We start from the raw sequence: 26,631 nt of genomic DNA on the forward strand, positions 1-26,631 counted from the left end.
TGGAATGAACACTGCCTATTCTAAATATCCAACTCCTTTGCCATTTCTGCGACTGCCAGTCTTCAATTATTGCGAATCATTTCATCAACCTGCATCACGTTCTCTGCAGTGATTGACGTTGATGGCCTGCCTTTTCGATCAGCATCCGTCAATTCTGTGCAACCACTTTCAAACTGCTGGCACCACTTCACTATGGCTGGACAGAAATGTTCTGCCACAGCAGTCATGGAAAATCTGCTGTGGCAGAACATTTCTGGGAGGAGCACCATCACATCTCCCCAGACGGAGCTGTTATCGTCGACAGGGCGCATAGATTTTGGGACCGCAAAATCTATGATTCTGTGGTTCAAGAGCTTGCGGATCTGTTCCTCCAGGAACAGTAATATTAATAGAGACAGGGGAATATGTATTCATCCCATCTTTGAGGTGGTGATCCTTGGATGTGATGAATGGTTCTGCCTGGCATGCTCCCAAGCCATTTCCGGTTCCAGTACACACGAGGAGAATACTGCCCATGCTCCTGTGGAACCACGTGCTGAGAGCAGTGAGCCTGCTGATATTTAAGGATGTGCTGTACGATAAAACCTTACTGTTGAAAAAGGAAGCAGATGCCTTTGAAAGCTACAGTATTTTATATATTTTTTAACACTTTTATCATCTAGCATTTTAATTGTTTTATTGTAAATATATTTTATTGTAAATAGTATCTTGCAGTTTAATATTATATTTTATTTTACACATAGTAATTGTTTACTTATTCGATTAAACTTTATTTGTTCTATCTAGTCATTTCAATATTTTAAACAGTACAAAACTACAATTTTAATACAGTTGGTGTATGACGGCATAATATGAGTATGAATATTCCCCACCCCAGAGGCTTATTTAAGACTGAATCCCTGCTCACATTCACTGGTTTAGACTTGAATGCAGTTCAATATGTTGACAAAGAGATTTATTTTTTAGGAGAGTGTGTGGAGCATATTCCACTTGCTTTCCTGGCAATGATGTGCTTTTAAACCAAATCAGCATATGGAAGATAGCATGAAATTTAAGATATTTACCAACTTCGGTTGGTATGTGTGTCAGCCAAAAAAAACAGCCCTCGTATATATAAATACAAAGATAGCCAGCCATCCAGACACAGACACACACACATGTGCAAAGCTATGTCTAACTAATTTAGCACCTGGGGCAAAGAGTTCATACTGTATCCCATAAAACTTAAAATTTATTTCATCATTTTTTTCGCTCCTTTATCAGAGAAGCATGTGAGATAAATACCCTGTTTGCCCTGGGCAAACAGGGCACCCATGTCAGAGCATGAATTACTTTTGCATTCCATGTATTTTACATACAGGGTCAGGCCGTTCCGACAGTGCCAGGGGTGCAATGTTCAAGGGGCGACTGAAAACCTGAAACGTAATGAAGAAAATTTTGAAAGAAGGTGTCAAATTGCGATTTGCACCCTGGCGCCACATTCCCTAGGAACTTCCCTGCATATAGTCATTACTTGATTATCTTAAGGCAGTAATTGAATCCTATAAATACTCACCATGAGTTGTTGACAATTTCTATCTGATGGTTCCTTACACTAATGCAGGTGCACTGGTGTCTTGATTCCTTGATACCTGTAATGCTTATATATATATATATGTGTGTGTGTGTGTGTGTAAAATATAAAAGCAGTCATTAATTTTAGAGGTGATTTCAATTATAATTTATTAAAAATTATAAAGATAGCTTTTAATAAATAAAACATTCCTATGATTCATTAAAAAATTAAAATAAATGTGTGGGAGTAAAATTGAAGACTGTATGATAAACATCCATTCACAGAACTGTCATATTACATGTAAGAGTACACATTAGTAGGGTATTCCCATATAGTTTTTTATTGTGACTCCGTGATTTTCAAATTATAAAATTTAAAAAATTTTACCTAATTATTAACTTATTTGTTTTGTGTATGATTTGCTGTTTTCTCCGATAGCTGTTAACAAGAAACCTCCCTTTAATTTCATATTACTTACGGGCATCATGCTGTTCTCATTAGATTTTTAAATTTCTACCAATGCTATTTAATAGATAAGATTTAATTAATAAATAATCATCCAGGATTACTCATCCAATATACCTATACTGAACAACCTCTCTATGCAGCAAAAATCTAATGAAACAATCTTCTGATCTTTACTAAACCTAACTAATTTAGTACAAGATTCAGCCACAACAATACAAAAGTCAGCTATGTGCATCTTCAGTTCCCAGAATAACTGTCAACACAGATGTACAGGAAGAACAAGATACCCACAGCTGAAGTTTAATTCAAGGAGTTTTAGGAAATCCATATTATCTCAGAAGCAAACGTAACAGTCTGTGAAGAAACATTAGTCTAACTCAGCTCAGATTTAGAGATAATGTTTGATTGGTTATATGACTTGTAGATTGTTGTCACCCGTTGACCGTATCACTTAATCTCATTTCTGGAAGTTTGAAGGTAAGCCTTTTGAAACTAGTACTACAGACATGTAACTAATAATTTGTATCTATGTATGTGTTTGTTTAGTGTGGTTTCAAAAAGGGTGCTCTTCAATTAATGATGTTTGATTAATTTCACTTTTAAATACATAAAAGTGGCTACACTTTATCTTTATCATTTATTGCAGTCACATAAAAAATAGATTTCTCAATATCATTCTCCTGTGTACCTTAGAAATAATCAGAAATTGCTACAATTGTTGTGATTGTTTAAGATTGCTAGAATTGTTTGAAACCCAATTTGCCCCCTCCTGTCCTGGCCTGAAAGACAGAATTCCATATTCAGAAACATCACTATGTTAGTTTATTTGGGTACTGTACACAGTTAGAAAATTAAAAAAGAATTTTTTTAAAATTTTACTGTTCCAATAAATTAAAATTTTTATGTAAAAGTGTCTTATTTGTCTTATTTAATTATACAATATTTATATTTTATTAATAATTATTAATGAAATTAATATGATTTTAATCAATAGTACTCCTCATGCCATATCTTCTGAGCTTTGGCCCTTGTGCAACTGCACTACCTACACCATAGGATGATGTACCACTGGTACTCCTACATAAAACAGCAGGGCAAAATCCAAATAGCCTTAATACATGTGTGGCAAACAGAGACCCAAGAATTTATGGCTATAATATGCACATAAACTGCCCATATTTTTCATAACTCCCTTAATGTTAAATTTTGGTTGTCCTTTTACTTTGTTATGGTGAACATGATGCTCAACTAATTATACCAAAGCAAAATGTAAGAATATAAATGAACAATTATTACCAAACTTTTCTTGTAGAATAACACTGCCCGTATTATCTATGCCTATCATCATGAGGATCCACACTCCATATACAATTTGCCATACCATACAAGTCGTGGGTCAAAGAGTGTCATGTTACTGCAGGCTCGAGTCCAAAAGGAGATTCCACTAGATAATGTTAGATACTGGGATATCCAGTCACCAAATGTATGTAATTGCAGTTTGCAGCATTTTTTTCTATTTGTTTTTCTTTCTTAATAGCTAATCTCCATGAAACTAGATTTTATTTTGAGGTTTGGTAATTTTTACTTTAAATTTTTATTATTTAAATTAGTTTTTTTACTTTTAAATATTTGATATTGGTTTTTATATTTAATTATTTAAATAAATTAATAAGTTTTATGCATAATTTAATTTTTAAATACACATTTTTTATAACAAATGGAAAAACTAAGTTTAAGGTTGAATTTTAATCTTTTTAATTACATAAAATTCAAATTTAAAATTTCGTATAAAAATTGAGTTAATATTAACTAAAAAATATTGAATTAAACCAATTTTGAATTTAAACTTTTTAGCTAAAAATTTTTGATATTTTTATGAGAAATTGCATAAAATATTGCATTTTTTATATTAAAATTTTTATGCCAAATATTTGCTTATGCTTAGATCAGCATTGCAGAAGATAGTGACACTACCTATTGGTGTAAAGTAATCAAAGCACCACTACTTAATAAGAAACATCATGTGATTAAGGTGGGTATCTGATTTATATAAATGGTTGTATAAATTTTGATTTATACAACAAGTGACATTATCCATCCTTTCTATAAATCATCTTACACTAATATTATTTGACATTCTTTTGTAGATTGAGCCATTGATACAGCCTGGAAATGAAGGTTATGTTCATCATATTGTACTGTATCGATGCCTTGGAAGTTCAGGCAGAGAGTTAGAGCCTTATGTTCATCATGATGGACACGAGTGCTACACTCTTCATACTCCATCAATCTTCAGCAAATGTGAAAGTGTATATTCAGCTTGGGGTGTTGGAGGAAAGGTAATTATAACATTTGGTGATCAGCTGATCAGTAGTAGTCAATTTAAAGTAGTCAAATTGTAGTAGCCATATACAGTAGTCAAATACATTATTACTAATGTTTCAGCAAGACAGTTTTGCATAATTTATTATGAAGAAAATAGAATAAAATGGCTTTTTATATTCTTTGTAGACTCTGGTGATGCCCATTCATGCAGGATTATCTCTTGGGGACAAGAGCAACCTTTATTTTAAGATGGAAATCCATTATGACAATTCAGCTTACAACACAGGTTGGTAAATAGTATGTATATATATTTGACTTTATTTAAATGATGTCTATTATTTATTTATTTTTAGTAGTATATATAAGGCTATATTACTCTGACATTTTTATGTTTATTTTTTATTAAGGAAATGCATTTTCAAGGAATATGAAAGTGTTAGCTTTCAGTAGCTGGTTGAGAGTCACCAGGGCTGCAGTTAATCCTGGTGGCTCCCAAAAAATTTTGCCCCATATATATATTTTTTTTTTCAGCAGTAACAATTTACAAATACAATTGGTCCCAATGGCAATTGCCACCTAGCTGCCCAGGCCAGTCCAGCCCAGTCATCAAAAATGGTAGCTGGTCATCAAGAAATGGCTAGAATTTAAAACAGCTAAAGTGGCATTAATGCAGATTCACTATAAGGTTTGAATGCAGAGAAGTTCACTGAATTCTATCACTGACTGCAGGGGCTTGCATCTGGTATGGGCTTGGCACACCCAGTGTCCTGAGCTGGATATCATCATTCTTCTCTTTCTTGGTGATTCCCTTCTACTTTTGACTCTCTCTCTCTCTCTCTCTCTCTCTCTCTCTCTCGGGGTAAATCGGGACTTATGCTGCACCAGCCTTTTTTTGGCTGGTGCAGCATAAGCCTCGGACTTCCTTGCACCATGTAGCTAATAATAATAAGACTGAGTGCCACCAGGACTGGGGTGAGGAGCAAGCTTTTGGTGGTCTTATACTCAAGTTATAATTTTATTTCATTTCTAGGATGATTAGGCTTTGCAAAAGTTTGTCTCTAGTGATGAGAAGTTAAAAGAACTAATGGTACAATAGAAAAGGACCCTTTTTCTGTTGAAATAGATAGCATAGCTTTATAAATGGTTATAACAGCAGGTAGGCCTCTCCTGCTCTAAAACACCAGTTTTGGAGCAGGAGTGGAGAGTTATCACTGCATGGTAAACCAACTGATTCTGCACAAAAAGTGAAATGTGGCTTTAACCCATGTGATAATAGATTTCAGCCTTTATCTGGAATGCTGTGTACCACTCTCCAGTTCTATACAGATATCATATCTGATACCTGTAGAGAATCGGAGAGTGATTCCACCATGCCTGGTTATTATGGAAGAAAAGCTATTACAGTAAACTCCTTAACAGAGATGGAGATTATTATAACAGCCATTACAGTAGTTAAGTATGTAGTTACTAATCAAATACTTATAATTCTAAGAGATTGTGGATGTGAATGCAATAACAACACTTTGCCAGACAGATCGGCCCTCACTTCAACAACCTTATTGTCTTTCTGAAAATCATGGTTATGTGAACATGTCTTCCTAAACAATGTTCATTTACAGTTGCATGCAAATGTTCACATGTATAAATTGAACTATAATTCTTGAACTGTCTGACAAACATAGGTTTCTATAGAGAAGTGACTAGCTATGGGCCATTTCAATGAGCCAGACATCTAAGTCAAGCTCCATGATAACCTGGATATTTTTAGAGACACAATTAAGGTACCCTTGGGCAGGATCGTACTTGCACTTCTCGGGGCATGAGGTACTAAGCTCTTATGGGGCCCCTTTAAAGATACCAGAGGTCCAGAGTCCAAAAAGAAAAAAATTGCATATATAAATATAATCAGAAAAAAACAATTATTTTTACCGATCTGTTTAAACACAAATGTTGCAATACAAAGATCGCTTTAAAAATTTGAAATTACAGAGGCCGTGTGAGGCCCCCCTCTATGGTGAAGCTTGAGGCCAGCACTTCATGCGCCTGTTTATAAATACTACCCTGCCCTTGGGGGATGAATGCAAAAACGTCATCACTGTATTACCTGAAGAGGAATAGGAAGATGACAAAAGATCTTGGATGCCAGTCTCTTCATATCTGGACTTAATAATCTTCCTAAAATAAGAGCCCCAGACCTCATTTTAGGAAGGGTGTACATCTGCTTGAATCAGTGCAGAGAAGGGTAATGAGATTGGTGAAAGGAACAAAAGGCTGATCTTGTCAAGAAAGGCTTCAGTTCTGCATTCTGCAGCATCTGGAGACTAGGCAACTGTGAGATGATCTGATTCATACATTCATTATAATATTTTTATTTGCATTTTGGGAACCACATTTAGAAGTGAATATGGTACCCTGTATATGGCCCTCATGGGTAACACAGTTGGTAGAATTGCCATCCTTCCCACACTAGATGGAAATGCGGAATTGTTATGGAGATTTTTTCGCAATGTGGCTGAATAAGTTGGTCTTGGGCAAGAGTAGAATGGTTCTTCCTTCTGGAAACTCAGATTTTTCATCCAGCAGACAGGCAGATTGACCACAGAACTCATGCAATTTACAGATATAATATATATACTGTGCAATATGATCTAAGTTGCTGATGCACCTAAAACCCAACAACAACAACAACCCAGTATATGATTTTACTATTATAAATATCAGGACTTGCATCCATTTTTTTAAAAAGACAAATAATCTTTTCACAAGCTTTCTTACACTTTATTTTCCTAAATTTTAAAATTTTTTTAATATTTTTTGCATTCAGGAATTGTGGACCAGTCTGGATTTCGTGTGTACTATACTCCTGATTTGAGAAAATATGATGCAACCACCCTAATGATCGGAGCTTCTATAGATCCATGTGTTGTAGTGCCACCTAGGAGTAAGGAATTCATAATTGTTGGGCATTCTGATCCTGCATGCCTGAGGCCGGTGAGTTAGGATTATTGAAGAGTCAAGAAATAATTGCAATTTTACAAAACCAATGAAAACTTATTTATCAGTTTTGTATATTAGAATTTTTATCATGTATTTATTTATTTTACTGAATCAGTGCATATAAGTTAATTAATAGTAAAAAAATAATTAATGCACAATCAGCATTTCCTTTTTAAACTAATTTTTTCCTTTTTTAAATGATATTTACACTTTTTATTGTGTTTTATGAAATATTATTTTATTGGTTGAATCACTTGATCGTGCAGTTATATTTATTACATTGTTTTTTTCCTTGCAGGCAATACCTTCAGGCGGTATCAAGATTTTTGCTGTATTCTTACATTCACACCTTTTAGGTAAGTCAATTAATACATCTTATTTAAAAAATATATATATATATTTAGGGGTGCTGACCTGTCAATTGTAATTAACACAGAAAAATTGAGAATGCCAGCAAGATAAAAGCAGATAACCTGAAATTAAATTAGATTAACATAAAAATAATAATGATAATAATGATGGTACCTAAAGTAGTGGCTTTGAATGAAAGTTTGAATTGAATTCAAACTTTCATTCATTTTTCCTTTAACTAGATTTAATTGGTATTATTTTAGCTCTATTTTATACTTATATATTTATTTTTATTTATGTTTGAATTGTATTCCTTCCTTTTGGTCTCTGTCGGGGTTGGCTATGATGTATACGTTTCTCACGTATAGATCATAACAGAAACAGTGACCCTGCTTATTGTGGTGGCTCCTACAGTTTTAGCTCCTGACCCTTTGAAGTCATTAAAGCCCTAGGACCCACTACTTTAGATACCATCGTTATTATCATTATTATTTTTATGTTAATCTAATTTAATTTCAGATTACCTGTTTTTACCTTGCTGGCATTCTCAATTTTTCCATGGTAATTACAGATCAGCATCCCTACCCAATACACTGAAAATAAACATTTGTCTATATTTCATTATGGTTGCCAGGTATTTCTATATAATTAGCAGCGCCCCAGATCCATAACCCAGTTTAATAATTTAATACTTTTTCTTACTTTTTCTTGCTTGCTTAGTCATTCAGTAATGTGATTAAAATCCTATTATTTTTATCAATATTATATATAATAGGATTATTTTTTATCTCTCTCTCTCTCTCTCTCTCTCTCTATATATATATATATATATATATATATATTAATAGTTATATTAGTGATAAAAGGAAAACAAGAAATAAAGCAAAGCAAGAAAGTTAAAAGACAATAACTAATATTTATGGGTTAATGCAGTTGCAAGCAATCATGCAATACACCCACAATGTCTACAGAATATCAATAGAAAAAGTAAATCAATCCAATAATAAGAATACCATCAAGGACTTAAGAAAACGCAAAAAAAAAAAAAAAAAAAAAAAAATTATTATTATTATTATCGCTTTTTACCGACAATCTAGATGACTTCAACTGGGGCCAACCACCCAGAATGAAGGCAAAAAACGAAAACAGAAGTAAGAGCATTGCTATATTTTTTCATAATTTTGGTGGATGACCTCTGACGTAGACACAAAAATTATGAAAGACTTGGCAATGTATTTCCTCCTTGGTCGTTTGTTCAAATTTTCACTTGGTACATATTCTTTCAATTATTACCCTTGCTTAATTCTTTACCCCCCCCCCACTTCGTTCACACAGCCTTTCGCTACCGGGGTGCTCTGTACTTTCTTTGCTTCTGCCTTTTATCATATATTATATTCTGCACTAAATAAATTGGTTCATTTATCTTATAGACATTATGGCTGTAGGGTACTTTTTGCGATAGCAGTGTCCCTGAGCCATAACGTATTCTATTATAACTCTGTCTTATCTCTTTCTGCTTTCCTACATCTTTTCTATTACTTTATTATTATTATTATATATATATATATATATATATATATATATATAGAGAGAGAGAGAGAGAGAGAGAGAGAGAGAGAAAGAGAGATACAACTTGGTACTTTAGTTCCCAGCAGAATTTAGGAAACTGTTATCTAGTAATAATGGTCAGACTAATTGGGAAATTGTTTTTTTTAGCGATAAATTATCAGTTGAATACTGAAAAAAAATCTTTGTGGTTCAGTACAAGATACATTTAAAGTTCTATTTCATTCCAACCAATGAAGAAAGCAAGGATTCACAAAATTAAGATAATGGGTATATTATAAAATCATATTAAAAACATAATTGTTATTTCATTCAAATCAAGATTGTATAAAATATATAAATTAAAATTTATTTTATATTTTATACATTAAGTCACAAAAAGAACCACAGTCCTACTTATTTGGTAAGAAACTCTTCCCCTCCCCATCCATCTCTATTAATGTTGATCCTGCTTTGTGAATATGGGGTGCCTTTAGCCAGTGGCATCACTGCTGATCTCCTGTTCAATCAATATTTTGGGCATTACCAATGTCAATTTGCTTGCCCTCCTGTCAAAAGTGGACAACTGTTATGGTCTCAAAACTTATGACACTAACATGATTTTCCAAGTAATCCTTTAATCTCTATTCTGTCTTGCTAATATGGCTTGCAGTGAAAACCAACTATACTTTATAAAGTTTTTTTGTAAACTTCTTTTTTATATCTTCATAATTGCCAAGATAAGAGTGGACCTGGAAATTGCCAAGGAAGAGTAGATCTGGAAAAGTGGATTAGGAAATTGCCAAGTAAGAGTGGATTAGGAAATTGCCAAGTAAGAGTGGATTTGGAAATTGCCAAATAAGTAAAAGTAGCCTGGATATGTGGTTTTCCCAACTATATTCTGAATCATTACTTTTAGTTGACAAAGAGGAGGGAGCACTTGGATATACAATTTGTCTAGCCCTGTCAGGAACCACTCTTAGTGTCCTATACAAATATAATATTTAATGCATCCAATTCCCTGGCACAAGGATGCAGTTTTCTTTATGTCAGCTAAGATTTTTAGCTGACATAAAGAAAATTTATGTCAGCTAAAAATCCCCCATCCTTAGATATGATGAGAGGTAGGGTAGTTTATAAAATATATTGTCTAAATTGGTGAGGCTAAAGGATTGCTTAGACTACATATTAGTGCCATATATACAACAAAGTTTGAAGCCTCCAAAAATGTTGTACTTTTGGAAGGAGGATCATCAAAATGATGCTGGTAACACCAGTATCATTAATTGAGTTGGGGATCCTGCAATTCTGCCATTGGCTCAAGGCACTCCACATCAACAATATCATTCCCAATAATAATAGAATGGGGAGTTTTGGATCCATTTCATCTTTGAGACCTTCATATTAAGAGTGGGAAGGAGTGCTTTAGCTAAGTGAACAGTGCCTCAGACCTGTCTCCTGGCACAACATTAGTGGCTGGCTATCTGTTCTTTAAGCTGGCTGCTGGTCTCATGCTCAAGTTATGGTATATAAAAATATTTCTGCACTTAAGTTTTGCTGCAGGTAAGATATTTGAGGAAGATGGAATATCACCATTGAAAGCCATTGTGGTGTTTATATTTCCCATATTTTGTCATTTTATTTCAAACAATCTGGATTTCAATGTAAATAGTATTCATGCTCATGCTTATAGTATGAAGTTTTATAATATATCAGTTATCTTAATTTTGTTGTTGTTGTTGGAGTAGAATTTATTGGCGCAAGGGCTGCTATGGCCATGCTGCACCTCTTAATTTTGTGGCCTGTTGCTTTCTTAGTAATACATTCTGATAATAAAAATGTGATACTTATTAATACTAACAATGGTTGTGAGGCCAGAAAGATTAATTTTCTGCATATATTTCTCATATTTTCACATCTTTTATTGTGCAGACTAAAACACTAGTATAATTTCATATTAACATTAAAATAAGGAAATGTAAATAGGTGTTTCAGGTAGTCTGTTTTTTGTAGGAAGGAAAATGATTGTTCGACATTTTCGCAATAGTGAAGAATTGCCACCTATTGCTGTGGATAGGAACTATGACTTTAATTATCAGGTAAGATATGTTTTATGCCAGTAATCTCCAATTACTACAATAAATTAAATTTGCACAGTTCTAATTATTCACCTAAATTTGTATTGCTATTTTTCACTTGTAATTAATTTGTGATGTCAGTGGTTTAACTTTAACAAAATTAACCTAATTTTAAATTAATCAGGTTAACACATGATTCAATTAAAATCAGGTTAATTAGGTTAAAATGATAATGTCTGTTAGTGCATATTATTGTTATAATTTATTGCAGCACTAAATGCAATCCACATTATTAAAGTATGAGTAAATGTATATTTTTTATATTTCAGGAATACAGATACTTACCAGAAGAGGTTGCTGTACTCCCGGTAAGCAAATGACTAAATTTTGATATTTTGTTTTTTTTATCTAGAGAAACAAACAAGAAAAAGAAAACATTGACTGGCATTGGGAAGTCTGAAGATGTGACAAGTAACAGAAGCTGGAAAAAAAAGGAAAAAAGTTTCTTGATATAATAACCTAAAGATAAAGATAATGTTATTAGGAGTCCCCCATTGTTGTTTTCTTTATTTATCAAGGATATTGATGAAGGTATATCAGGCTTAATGTCCAAGTTTTGCAGAAGATACAAAGGTTGGCAGAGTTATTAATGACAGTATGCTACTGCAACAGGATCTAGAAAAGTTGGGCAGATGGACTGAGAAGTGGCAAACAGAAGTTTAACTTTGACAAATGCAAAGTTCTACCCATATGGAGTACTTTGCATTTGTCTATGTTAAACTTCATACCAGCTGTGTGGTACTACACTCAGGGTGGTAGAGAATGAAAAAGACCTGGAGATAATTGTGCAGTCAGATATGAAGTTTTCTGAGCAGTGCAGACAGGCTGCCAGAGCAGGTCATGGGGTCTTGTTAATGATATACAGGAATTTTGCTAGTAGGGATAAGGAAGTGATTATCCCTTTGTATAAGGCTATGGTAAGGCCACACTTTAAGTAATGTGTACAGGTGTGGAGGCCTCATTTTAGGAAGGATGTAGAGTTGCTAGAACGAGTACAGAGAAGGACAACAAGATTGGTGAGGAGAACGAAGGGATCTTCTTAACCAGAAAGGCTTACAGCACTAGGCCTTGTGAGGTGATTTGATTGAGCTGTATAAGGTCTTAAATGGGTTGAGCAGGTTCAATGCTGATGGGATTCTTCCTCTTGTTCAAATTACGAACCAGAGTGGGCATAAATTAAAATTGAAGAAAGACAGTTGTAGACAGATGTTTGGAAATTTTCCTTTAGCCAGTGGGTTGTTGATTGCTGGAACAAACTTCCATCTGTCATTGTGGAAGTTGATAGCTTAAATAAATTCAAGGAAGAACTGGACAAACTTTTAGAGTGAATGGATGTGTAATTTTGCCTCATGTACCTCTACTAATATTAATGCTAACCCTGATAGAATATAACAATCATTCACTTTAGCATTAGCATTAGCATTAGTAGAGGATTTGATGCAAGAAAGCAAGCTTATGCAGCATCAGCCAGAAAAAAAAAAAAAAAAAAAACTTCCACTTCACCCCTCCATTCGTTCGAAATACCTCTCCAGCTGAGCCTTAAATTTATTTAGGCTATCAACTTCCACAACAAGGGATGGAAGTCTGTTCCACCAAAAAACTACCCGCTAGCTAAAGGCAAATTTCCGGACATCTGTCTTTACTCAATTTGAATTTATGCCTCTCTCAGATGATTATTCTGAGCAAGAGGCAGAGCCCCATCAGCATTGAGCATGCTCAAACCATTCAAGGCTTTATACACCTCTATCAGATCACCTCGCCAGTGCCTAGTCTCCAGACACTGTAATTTGCAAAACTTAAGCCTTTCTTCGTAAGAGCAACCCTTTGTTCCCTTCACTAACCTTGTTGCCCTTCTCTGTACTCGTTCCAGCAGCTCTACATCCTTCTTGAAATGAGGCCTCCAGACCTGTATTCAGTACTGAAGGTGTGGCCTGGCCATTGCCTTTTATAAGTGGATAATCACCTCCTTATCCCTGCTAGAAAAATTCCTGTATATCATTGATAAGACACCATAAGCTACTCTTGCAGCCCGTCTGCACTGTCAGAGAACTTCATATCTGCCTGCACAATTACCCCCAGGTCCTTTTCATTCTCTACCACTGTCAGTGTAGTACCACAGAATTGATACATTGCTCTGGGGTTGCTGTTTCCCAAATGCAGTACCCATATGTAGTACTTTACATTTGTCAATGTTAACTTCATTTGCCATCTCTCAGCCCATCTGCTCAACATTTCCAGATCCTGTTGCAGCAGCATAACGTCAGCAGTGTCCTTAACAACCCTGCCAACTTTTGTATCATCTGCAAACTTGGACATTAAGCTTGATATACCATCATCAATATTATTTATAAATACAGAAAACAATAATAGACCCAACACTGAACCCTGAGGGACTCCACTGATAACATTAGTCCACGATGAGAAGTGTCCATTGATTACCACACTCTGTCTTCTCCCCCTCAACCACCCTTTTATCCATAGCAGCAATTTGCCTCCAATGCCACACTGCTCCAATTTGTGCAGCAGTCTTCCATGTGCAACAGTATCAAAGCCTTTCGATCCAAATATATAATATCAAAGTTATTCCCTGCATCCAGTTCTTTTGTGACTGCATCATAGTAACCAATCAAATTGGTCAGGCAAGACTTCCCCTTAACAAAACCATGCTGTGTCCGAGCTATAACTGAAGTCTTGTCTAGATGATCCTGCAGTGCTTCTTTAACCAGTGCCTCCATTAATTTTCCGGGAACAGAAGTTAAACTCACAGGTCTATAATTACTTGTGTCAGCCTTTTGATCCTCCTTTGTGAATTGGGGTCACATTTGCACATCTCCAGTCTATGGGTACCTCCCCTGAGTCCAAGGAAGCTCTCATAATTATGGCTAAGGGTTTGCTTACTTCCTTTGCTGCCTCCTTTAATATAACTGGATAGATCCCATCCACCCCAGGATGGGATCTATCCAGTCTCTGATTCATCCCTTTCCTTCTAGAGTTTACATAGGTAAAGAACTTGTTATCTGTAGTTATCTGTTATCTTAAATAACTATAATCTGTAGTTATTTAAGAAATTAAAGGCTGATTACACTCCACACAGGTTTAAGCGCTCAATTATTTCACCAAATTCCAGTACTTTATTTCATCCCACAGGTGAACAGTGGGGTTGAAGGCTAGGCTCTGAGCCATTGAGTCCAACTTTCCAACATCATTGTTCACAAACAAGTTCTGTGTGACTCTCACTGTATGACCTCGAGCACCAGTAGCATTGCTACTCTTTTTGAGGCCCGGAGGCAAAGAACATGTTCGGGCCCCTACATAATTAATCAAAATTGCAAAAACAGGAGACAGCCAAAGATGCCGGGGCCCCTAAAGTGCCCGGCCCCGGAGGCAATTGCCTTGCCTGCCTACATGGTAGCTATGCCACTGTCAAGCACTATCCTGCTGGTACTAACAGGACCTGTTTTTTGTAGTCTGCCATATTGTTAGTGAATAAGAATCCAAAACTCCCAAATGGGTCATGGACTTTATGGTTTCGGGCATTGCAATTAATGGACCAAGTCAAAACTACCTGAAATAGATCTATACCATCGGACTACCTTCACAGTCAGGACAAATTCTGAGGAAGTTCTTTTCCCCCAGCAATCCTGAAACTTTTAAATTGGAATAAAACACTGTGACAAGATTTATCATTCCATAGCACTTTCTGCAAGAATTTATTATTCCATAGCACCTTCTGTTCTAGAGAGCCATGAATGTCAGGAATGATACCATTCTAAATGCCATTTTGCATTGATGACTATGGCATTGACTCTTACATAGCTGCCCTACCATTGAAACCAAAGGCGCCTCCGTAGCCAGGTGGGAAGGAGCAGCAGTGCGTAGCACACGCTTCTTGATTAGACCGGGGTTCGAGCCCGTCACCACCAAATACGGAGGATGCGGAAAGGTCAGGGAATGACCACCGCATATCCCGGAGCAATATGGCCTTAGTTGCTAATGCTCCTAAAAAAAAAAAAAAACAAAAAAAACCAAACCAATTGAAACCAAGGCTGTGTAGTGCTCTATGGTTTCTGTACTGACAGATTTAATGTGTCCTCTTGAATCTGTTCTGTGATGTTTTCTGCAGACAACATGTGTAAGCCACAAAATGGCCATGCACATGCTGTTTTTATTGTTCTTTGAAAATGTTCTTAAGTTTGTGAGGCTGTCCAGACATTTTTTCATTGCATGTGGATAGGTGAGGTAAGCATCATTTTCGATACTGTTCTCTGAACTGATGACACATAGGAATGCAGCGCTACTGGTTATCACCTATGGTCTTCCACCCACCCTTGAATATCATCTACCACTGTGAATTTTGAGTGGTTCAGTGAATCACAGTTACTAATGTGGCATCAGCTCATTATCTCCTTTTGAAAGTCTCCAAGTTCAGATCAATGACCTAAACTGACTTCTAACATACCACTTCAGCACAGACAAAACCATGCAGTCTGCAGCAGCAGCAGTGGTATGAGGAATTTATATTGGTATGTCCAATATAAATGTCCAAAGTGATATTTGTGTAGTCATGTCTGAATACTTTTTATCAGGCAGTGCAGTATAGTGCAGTGCAGTCAGTATACAAAAAAGAAAGGAGATCTTTGGAAAGCAAAAAAATATCATCATAAAATTCTCATGATAAAAAAAAAAAAGCAAAAAAATTATCTTATATTGTAAGAGATTTCAATGGTCCTTTATTAACATGTTTTTCTGTTAATGAGATAAAGTAGAACTCTTCTTGAAGTGCCCTCGCCTGTATTGCAGTGGACAGTGTTGCTACTCTCTCAATAAAGTGGAAAGGCTCTGGTTTAATTTCTATCACTGAGTAAAGTTGAGAAATACTTCCCATCAGAATGGGTAAAACGTTTAGCTCATTTTTTGTTTTTTCCCCACTATACTAAATCCAGGTTAGTCTCAGGCAAGGGTTGCATGTGCAAGCCTCTTAAAAACTTGAGTTTTCATCCACATTATAAACAAGGAGATCAACTACATGCAGTTTATAAGCATTGCCCCATAGGCTTAGTTGCCTCTGCAAAAACTCTAAAAACAACTCAATCCAACTTTTGAAATTACACTTTAGAAGTACTCCTAAATAACAGAAATCAAATAAATGATTTTATTTGAAAATAAATAAATGTTCAAAATAAATGTATTTTGAACTCTGGTCTACTGAATACTGAGCAGGTCCATAGCAGTGGTAGCAGTAGATGCTGTACATGAAATCACAGTTGGAGATATTCCAAATTCAAAGTTATCTTAGTATAATTGCTAAATAATATCAACAAGTATCACTTTGTAATTTGTAGCTTTATGCATAGTTGAAACAGCTCACACTTGACACTTCTACTTCCATTAACAATACATGGAAGACTGCTGCATGAGAAACAAAACTTTAAATGTGTTTCTACATTTATACCGCTGCAGTTCCATGCTGAGAAAAAGTACTAGCATGTGTTTCGTATTCCTTCTGTGAACTTTATATGTTCATACTTTATATGTTCATATGGCATTGTAAAATTTTATTTATTGTTACCTATAAATATACTAATATAACATGATCTTTTTTGCAATTCCTAGGGAGATCAGCTAGTTGTAGAGTGCACCTATGACTCTTCTCAGAGAAATTTTACCACATTTGTAAGTTATAATACTTTTTTGCTCTTATAGTTCTGATTAATTTTTAGTTATTGTCTGTATCAGACTGCACTTTTTTTCTATTATTTTTCCTTTATTTTAAATCTAACTCATGTCAGTGCACATCTGGATACTCTAGGATGACTTCACAGATGACAGCTGTTTGGTCATTTGTTATTGCTACAATAGCCACTCAAATAAACTTGAGCCAACATGCTCAAGTTTCAGTGACTCTAATTTACATTTAAAAATTCTCTCCACATTAATAGAGCAATCTCACTGTATCACAGCCTGCTCAAGCTAGTGCATAAAAGACTTTGGTAGTAGTAACTATATTTCTGTAACCATATCCTTCAGCTTATCATACGTGATGGGCTAAAGTATGTGGTTATAGAAACCAATCAAGCCTATAGTGCCCTCCAGCTTTCATTTAAGTTCTTCAAAACCATTCAATTGGAAGTTGCAGCATAATAGATCAGGATCACATCGTTGAAAGAGTAAATGTGTAATATTACTGTTAGTTTGCTAGCTTTCATGGGTAGCACACTAACTACACCAAATATTTTTCTACACCGTATAGAAAAGGAGCCTGGATTTGATTCTAATCAGGTTGAAATGACTTGACTTTTTTCTCAGCTGTGGCAGAGCTTGTTGGTCTTGTACATGCACTGCATGGTTTTTCCTGCCCATAAACTTGGGATTTCCAAAAAAAGGCAATTATATCATGTGTATAATTTACAGACACAATATAATGATGTCACATAGGCCTTGGCTCCCTTGCCACTTTTTCTAAACCCAACATGCCCCAACTCAGATAAATATTAATCTGTTCTGCATCTGAAATAAAAAAGCCTTAGCATAGAGGATTTTTGATGAATGGAAGTGGGAGAGATGATATATCTTTATAATAAATAAAATAAATTTATGTTTATACCCCAGGAGAGTGGCCACATGGGGGATGAGAAGTTTACGAGGTAGAGTAAAAAATTATTATATTTTGTAGTACCATGTTGAAGGAACTAAAGTTCCCCCCCCCCTGCCCAAGAATGATGTCTTCATTAAATAACATATTTCTTTAAATTATGCATTATTTTAGGGAAATGTATTATGTATTATTTTTTGTTTTGCATATGCATTATTTTTAGAGAAATTAGGGAAAAAAAGTGTAAAATATTTTTTTTGATAACTGAAATGTCAGATAACTTGAATTCCTCTGTACCTTTGAAATCAGCAGTTACTGTTATGTTATTAATGTATTTAATGTAATGTAAACTATTAAAGTGCTATGTTGTTTAATTCATTATTGGTTAAACAACAGATACAGGACCAAAAGGTGAGTAAGGTGCCTCTACTAATGCTAATGCTAAATAATGGAAATAACACAAACAAATTTTACACACACACACACACTTGGAAAAGGGACCAAAAAATTCCATTTATACTGGAAATGGGACCAACAAAACCATTTTAATGAAGGATAAGAAAGAGCGAAGGACAGAATACCAAATATTGTTAAATTCTATGTAGGATATAATGGGCAAAGGATAGTATAATTATTAATAAATGCATATTATTTTAATAAATTAGCACATCTATAGAAAGGAATTCCAATTTTTCAGCACAAAGAACAAAATTAATTAATAAAAAAAAGCAAATGAGGAGTAAAATGTACAATCAGGAATCATTAAATAATGTCATCAAGTGAACTGTTGACAAATGATACCTGTCTGGCAAGCATACTGTTTGAAAATCGCATGTGTTGGGAAAGCATGTTGTCAGAAAATCATACATGTTGGGCAAGCATTTTGTTGGAAAATTGAATGTACAGGGTTGTTAAAATTAAAGTATCCCTATGTAGAGGGCTCTGGAGCGAGTTCTAAGGTTCATACTGAAGAGAAATTTGGACAACAGGTACAATAAAGAATGCGCTCACCATTTATTGGAAAAAAAAATAGATACAAAATTTGTCACTGTATGGTGCATAACTATCTTAGTTACGATTATGCAAATAACTTACGTTATTTGCATAATCATACGTTATTGCCACAGTGCTACTACTCAGCTCTACTGTACTGTATAAAAGCAAAGCAGTCTCTTCAAAATCATACAGTAGATGTTTGCCTGCACTACAGCAGCAGTGCTAACAATGTTGCAGGAAAAGGTACTATTAGAACAGCAACAATGCAGCTGCAGCTATCAGAGGATCCGGCATCAGAAGACGTGGATCTATGGCTGTTTGTGCTGTCCACAAAATGATTGCAAAATCTGAAGTGACAGGACATCTTGGTGTTCAACCAGGTAGAGGTCAAAAATAAGTGGACTCCTCTCATATTGAAGATGTGGCTATGGCTGTCATGGATTTATCAAGTCAATCTCCGTGTGGTAGTGCAAGTGTGCCAGCTGTTTCTCGTGAAGTGGACATGCCGTATTCCACTGTAAGGCTAGTAATGCATCAGGTGTTGCGGTACTATCTTTATAAGATGCACATGGTACAGCAGCTGAAGCATGGTGATGCAGATATTCGTTTCACATATGCACTTCAGTTGCTGGCACGAATGACAGTGGATATCACTTGGCCATGGAACATCCTTTGGAGTGATGAAGCCCACTTCTGCTTAAACAACAAGTGAATACGCACAACTGTCGCATTTGGGCAACACAAAACCCTCGAGTTATCCAAGAGGTCCCGTTGCATTCTCCAAAAGTGATAATGTGGTATGGATTTACCGCCACATTCGTGATTTTTTTTGAACAGGTAACACTGACTGGACCCTGCACCTGTTCCGTCACTGGACAGCGATATTGCGAAATGTTGGCAAATTTTGCACTACCAGAGCTGCAACAATGTGGATGCTTTCAGGATACCATATTCATGCAAGATGGTGCACCACCCCACATCCACCGTTGTGTCCAAAGATTGCTAAGGCAACACTTTACAGACAAATGGGTCATCAGCCGTTGTGTCCAAAGATTGGACACAAGAAGCACATAGGCTCACTGTGAATGATGAAATTGAAGAAAACAATTTCAGTAAGAAAAATCATGACTGCTGTTTTGTGGGACAGAAAAGGTGTTTTGCTGGTTGAATTTATGCTGCAAGGAACAACCATAAGTGCAAACACACACTGCAAGACTTTATGGAAATCATATAGAACCATTCAGAATGAAAGGCATGGTTTTCTCTGTGAGGGTATTTATTTATTGCATGATAATGCAAAACCTCGCTCTGTTGCTTGGGTGCAAGAACTGTTAACACAATATTTCTGAGAAATCTTTGACTGCCCACCATACAGCCCAGAGTTGGTGCCTAGTGATTACTGTCTCTTTTTTGCATTTGAAGAAGTACATAGTTGAAAAAAGGTTTGATGACATAATTGGAAAAAAGTTTGATGACAATAATGAAGTGAAAAATTGAAGTCACAAACTGAATTAAAAAATCAGGCAGTAAGATTTTATAATTAGGGGATACAAAAATTGGTCTAAATTTTCTAATTATATTTCAATTTATAATTTCTGTTGCCAATTACAAGTTTTAAGCAATTGAGGAATCCATTGGTATTCCAGTAGAAATCAATGTGCATCATTTTGTTGTTCACTGTTCTCTATAGTGCTTAAATGTCAGTGAGCAAATTGATCATCTGCAGTAGTGAACTGTGAAAACCTATCTACACACCAAGCATCAACCCTTCTGTGAATTATTTAATATATGTATTTCATTTTTTAAAGTGGATATGCATTTTTGAGATACCCTGTAAAACAGACATTTTTGCCACCTGTTTCTGCTTACAAATATCAAAACCTTGATAAAGGAAAGTCTCATTATTATATTATATTATATTATATTTCAGGGAGGACTTGGAACTAAACAAGAAATGTGCCTGGCATTTCTGCTTTATTATCCAAGAATTGCACGGGCACGAGCGTTAAGTGCTGCTACCTGTAGCTTAGTTATGGGCTTGGCTGGAATTGAAAATTTCTTAACGTAAGTGTTAGATAAAAAAGGTAGAATTTTAACTGATAATTGAAATCATATTAGTGATTATTCTTTGCTGAACATATTTTTGAATTTCTGTGCATTGAAAAAGAAATATAACTGTTTGATTCAAGGTTAATTTGAATTTTGTGAAAGTGGTTCAGATATGAATGTGAATTGTTTTCTTTGATTTTATTGTCACTAAGAATCAACAATATATTGTAACTTCTCAGAATAGTCTCCATTTATTTAACATAGTGGCTGTGTAAAGCCTCCCACTGTTTTTACTGAAAGTTAAGAATGGGTTTGTCATATCCTTCAGTAACTTGTAATAGTAATTCATATTCATAGTCCACTTCTTATGAAAACCATTGATAATGATGATATTTCTTGCATCTTAGAAAACACAACTCATTAATTTTCCCAATCATTTGCCATGTTTTCCTGATCTTATACCCCATTTAACTTGTGATCATGATAAAAAATGCATTCATTGCTATGCTGAACTTCAAATCTGATTATAAGTTTTTCCCTTTTTGTTTGTCAAAAACTTTACAGCAATGTGCTGTGCAACAGAATTAGAACTTGTTTCAGAACTTGGCCTTTTAGACGTGATGCCAAGCAGAGGCAGACTGGCCATAAGACTTACAGGGGAAACCCCGGTGGGCCTGAGGCCGATGGAGGCTGGTGTGATTTTCAATGTTACAGTCTAACCTCTGATACATTCTATTTGTTTTCCCCAGTAAGAATTTTTGACCCAGTCTGCCTCTGATGCCAAGTACTAATTAAACTAGTTTTGCTATGACACCTAAGGGTTATTTTTCCACAAGGTTGGATCCAGGAGGAAGTTAATTGGGTAATTCCCCCCCGAAGATTGTTCCAAAAGCATGTTCTTGCATCTTATGCTTGTGCATTATCTGTGAATGTAACTTTCCATGCTGTTATCCCCTTCTCAAAACATGATGACTGAATCTGCCCTTGCCTTTCAATCTAATGATGTTCACTATTGTTCAGTGGTTCCCAATCCTTTGTCACTCAAGTCACACTTTAAGATAAAAGACATATAATAACGGCACACCAAAATAGTGATTGCCATCGAACTCAATGGAATTTTTCCCAATCTCGCAGCACACTTGAAAAAGGTCACAGCACACTGGTGGGAACCACTGCTAAAGTTACTTCACAACCCAGTGTTTCTTAAAAAGCCAGTAATAAAAAAAAATCTAATTCATATTAGACCCATCCTCATAAATAAGTGTTGTTAATACTTTAAAATTTTATTATTCTTATTTTGCATCACACTGAGTATAATACTCAATATAGTTTTCCCCCAAGAAATCATTATTGTGCTCTCCTGATGAGTTTTCTATGGTAGGTGATATGTAAATTAAAAGTTAGCTTAGCAAATATAAATAAAGAATTTAATGCATAGACTTACTTGCACATAATTAATATAAAACGACATACTGGCACATAGAAAATTGAAAAGAATGACAATAGAGGAATTACCTGACATTAAAATAAGTTTATTTACACATAAAATCAGTTTCATAAGTGTGTTACATGGCTAACAACAGTTGTCAGATGATTATATAAAACATCCTTACCAAGAAAAACTGTGGTTCTCTAAATTTCAATCACTGGAAACTAGGTATCTGTAAAGTCTTTAAAAGGGTTAAACAAACTAAATACTGAAGTTATCTTTATTCTTTTTCAGATGAAATGCACAGGGGGCATAAATTTAAATTGAAAAAGGATGGCTGTAGAATAGATATGCAGAAATTTGCAATCAACCAAAGTGCAATCAATAGTTTGAATAAATTTCCACCTAGTGTTGTGAATGTGGGCAGTTGGAATAAATTTAAGGAAGGTTTGGACAAATTATTGGAAGGTATGGGCAAATGAAGTGTTTAAAGCAGTGGAAGGTCATGCTGAGATTTTCAATACCTTTCGTTAATATCTGATTGTTTGGATAATGAAATATTCCATTTGTATTAGAAGACTATTGAGCAATAAGGCACCAAATTGCTAAGGATGTTAGCAGCACCTTTGCCAACCACTGACCAAAGAAAGTTTTTCATAAAAGCAAATTTTCTGTTAGTTAATGTATGGCCTGGAAAAGGTGTTCAGTGTTTGTTTTGAAGTAATTTCATTTGTCTTGTGAGAAATTAGTGACAGATTAATAATGTTGTTAGGATATCTTGAAAACAGAAGAAGAAAATATGCGTATTCAAAAGCATTATAAAACAATTAAATCCAACGTTACTATGATTGTCGTAAGATTTTTTTTTTTAATGTTCTTACTATAAAATTCCTTTGAAAATGACTAATTCAATTTTTCATCAAGAAATTGCACTAACAGCATCATTTATTTTTGTGATATATTTCTCTGGTTCACTTAGAATTATAAGTCATCATCAAATACTTTTTAAATTTTTATATTCTAATATCTAATTGATATTGTAATATCAATATCATTGATAGTGATATTACAATATCAAAGTTTGAACAGACTGGATATGTTACTAATAAAAAACAAAAAGGCCATCCCTTGATACTAGTAGAACTGTTGCTGAGATTAGTCAAACTCTAAATGAATTATCCTCGACATTTAGGAAAATGTAGTGCAACAGGCAACCAAACATATATAAATACTCAAGACATCTTTTCTTGAAACAATGACCAAGATCCTGAATGCACTCATTTAATTTCGAAACAGTTCAAGTGTTGTTGCCCTTCCACTCACAAATCTCTCTTCATTTCACACTCCTGAGTATCACCCAACTTTAATATGACCAACAATTGCTATATTGCATTTTATGATCCAACAAAACACACTTTTATTTTCATGATCTGTTAATTCACATAATTGTGTTGGTGGGCTGAAGAAAAACCACACACCATAATGTGATAATAAGGTACCAGTATGGCATAGTTTCACATCCACTTTCATAATTGGACCATATTTTTTTTTTTAAGAAATTGTTAATAGATACTTTTGTTACTGCATCCACAAGTAGAAAGAGATATGTTTTTAAATGTTTCATTCTGGACTTGGAACAGAGGGTTATTGTACAAGGTGATATTTCAGCTGAGTGGGATGCCTCCACATATTCACTGTACAGTTACTGCATTATTAAGAGAATATTCTGGCGGAAGAAACATTGGTAAGCTTTTAAAACAAAATGGCCTCCTCTCATTCAAGATTTGAACCTTGATTGATTACTGGTTGTGGGGTTTTCTAAGAGGGCATCACCCAAAAAGATGTTACACAGCCAAAGAGGGCAATCTGAATAAAAATAATGAATGTGTTCTGAGATTAGCTTTCTTCTGTTGTTAATAATTTTATTACTCAAATTGGAGCAGTTATTGATTCTGAAGGGAATTCTGATTTTGAACAATATTTGTAGCCATGTAAATTGAAGCGTCACAATAAAATTGGGTTATTATAAATAAAATAAAAATAAATTTTCTGTTTATACTCCGGGACGACCAAACAGTCAGAGGAGTTAACAAGATAGACAGAATACAAGAAACAGCACCGTATTCAGCAGTCACGGGCTTGAACCCCGGTCACTCAAGGCACGTGTACTTATGCACCCGCGCGCCTGACCACTAGGCTACGGCAGCCTCTCATAATTTCTGGTATGTAGACTAATGTGTTTACATCAAGCATTTACAAATCTGAATATTTCTCTTCATCTATGAATACAGTAACAAAGTGTCCATTTTATGTTAAGTTACTTTTTTGACAACCCTGTAGAATGCTTGGGTAGTTAATTTTGTCAACACCATGTATCACAAACTACTCTTTCAAATTTTTGAAGTTGGAAAGTTGGATGTTGTAAATTTTAGAGACATTTCTCACTCACTATTCTGCAGGCAACCCAATACTCATGATGCCAATACTCAAAACTTTATTTTAGTCTGTGATAATTTTAGTGTGTGTTTTAAAGATAAATTTAACTTCCCTTACAGAGAAATTGAAAAAAAAATAATAATAAAATTTTATATGGCACATAAAGTTATTTTCTGTAATGATTTCATGTTTGTCCATTAAATAGGATAATAATAATCAGTTTTATCAGTTTTGAACCTTTTACTGGTCCTTGAGGATTTCCAAATACTTCAAAATTAAAGCTAATTTGGAAAACTTCTTGCGGCAAGTTCAGTTTAAACCATTGGCCTAAAGTAATGTTAGTGATAAATAATGATTTTGCACTGTTTTATTTTATATTTTTTCTTTTTATTTAATTAATTTATTAAATTGTTAATAGAAATTAACATTTTTCTTATTAAAATAGCTTAAATACAACATATCAGTGATGTCCAATAAAAATAAAAAACATTTCCTTTTTTTTTTAAGGGAAACAGGGCTTGTGGCATCTCCCAAGAGTGCTGCTAACCTTACCTATTATGACTATTTTTTAACAACCCCATGGGAAGAGAGTTTCGTAAACGTTGTTCGTGATGCAATGCGTTTCGGTTATCATCGATCTGAGTGCTATCTTGGAAATGGTGAACGATTAGAAGTAAGAATGATTATTCATATTCTGTTTTCACATAGTTTTGATTGTTTTTATTTTGAGTGCAACAAAGTTCCTTAAGCTTACTGTGTAGAGGAAGATGACAGAGTTCTTCATAAATTACCCCAATCAGGAATATCAGAACCAACAGTGTCATCAGAGGAAACAGTTTTGGAGATTTTTCTGTTTAAAATTGAAGAATTATCTGAAAAAGACTGATCCGTAAATTGGAATTATTTCAATAAAAAATTTTTATTGCATATTTAAATCTTTGAGCATGCCAGTGGTTATATTTTAAATTTTTATAGTTTATTCCTTTAAAGATATTTCAGTTAATTTTTTAAATTTTTGCAAAGGTAATAATGACCATTCCCAACTAGTACTTAATTAATCAATTAATAGGATTCTTTATAATTATTAAAATATATTAATGATTATAACATTACATTAATTATAATATAATTAAAGTATGTTATTATGAAATTAGCAATTATTAATAGCAATTAATTCCTTAAATGTGATATTATACTTTTCCTTTTAATTGTCTACTTAACTAGATGTCCAGTCTTATAACTTATCCAAAGAAATTTCAGCCATATCAAGAACCATCGGTATGTAAGAGATCATCAACAACAAAGAGAACACCACCACTGGAAAAAGTGAACAGATATATTGGAAATCAAGGGAATGTCCTTACCGCTGAGATAATCTCCATCTTATTACTCACTTCATTATGTCTCATTTGGAAATAGTGTATGGCAAAATAAAAAATGTAGATAGCAAAATATTGAAGTATTCATTTCATTATTAAAAAAATATGTTGCAATAAAGCGTATCTTCATGGGGAATATCTTCATATTCAAGTCATAAAGTAACTTGAGGATAGCAGAATTCACGAATAACTGCACTACAGTACATATAATTTTAATTGCTTTCTCAAGTCCATGGAGAGAAACTTTTGTACGATTATTTTATTGTTGGTGTAAGATTTTAAATTTGATTTCATGCATTCTTTTGCAAACAGAAGAAATTTTTTTGTTTCAAAGAGGTTATTTTTAAAATTTTAATTTTGGAGTAATGTAT

General features: G+C 34.5%; 1 protein-coding gene across 1 annotated transcript in view; it reads left to right on the top strand.

The window, feature by feature from the left end:
- Positions 1-26,300, top strand: part of LOC150083712 (DBH-like monooxygenase protein 1 homolog) — a 57,742-nt gene extending 31,442 nt beyond the window's left edge. Inside the window, exons 3-14 of the mRNA XM_090378579.1 lie at positions 3,336-3,506; positions 3,969-4,055; positions 4,171-4,362; positions 4,535-4,634; positions 7,173-7,339; positions 7,644-7,701; positions 11,255-11,340; positions 11,649-11,687; positions 16,993-17,052; positions 20,898-21,031; positions 25,389-25,554; positions 26,106-26,300. Of these exons, the coding sequence (XP_090234705.1) occupies positions 3,336-3,506; positions 3,969-4,055; positions 4,171-4,362; positions 4,535-4,634; positions 7,173-7,339; positions 7,644-7,701; positions 11,255-11,340; positions 11,649-11,687; positions 16,993-17,052; positions 20,898-21,031; positions 25,389-25,554; positions 26,106-26,300 (1,455 nt within the window). The remainder of the gene's footprint in view (positions 1-3,335; positions 3,507-3,968; positions 4,056-4,170; positions 4,363-4,534; positions 4,635-7,172; positions 7,340-7,643; positions 7,702-11,254; positions 11,341-11,648; positions 11,688-16,992; positions 17,053-20,897; positions 21,032-25,388; positions 25,555-26,105) is intronic.
- The last annotated feature ends 331 nt before the right edge of the window (positions 26,301-26,631 follow it).

The sequence above is a fragment of the Mastigoproctus giganteus genome, chromosome 7 (genome assembly GCF_048544385.1).
Source record: "Mastigoproctus giganteus isolate SK-2022 chromosome 7, ASM4854438v1, whole genome shotgun sequence".
NCBI lineage: Eukaryota > Metazoa > Arthropoda > Arachnida > Uropygi > Thelyphonidae > Mastigoproctus > Mastigoproctus giganteus.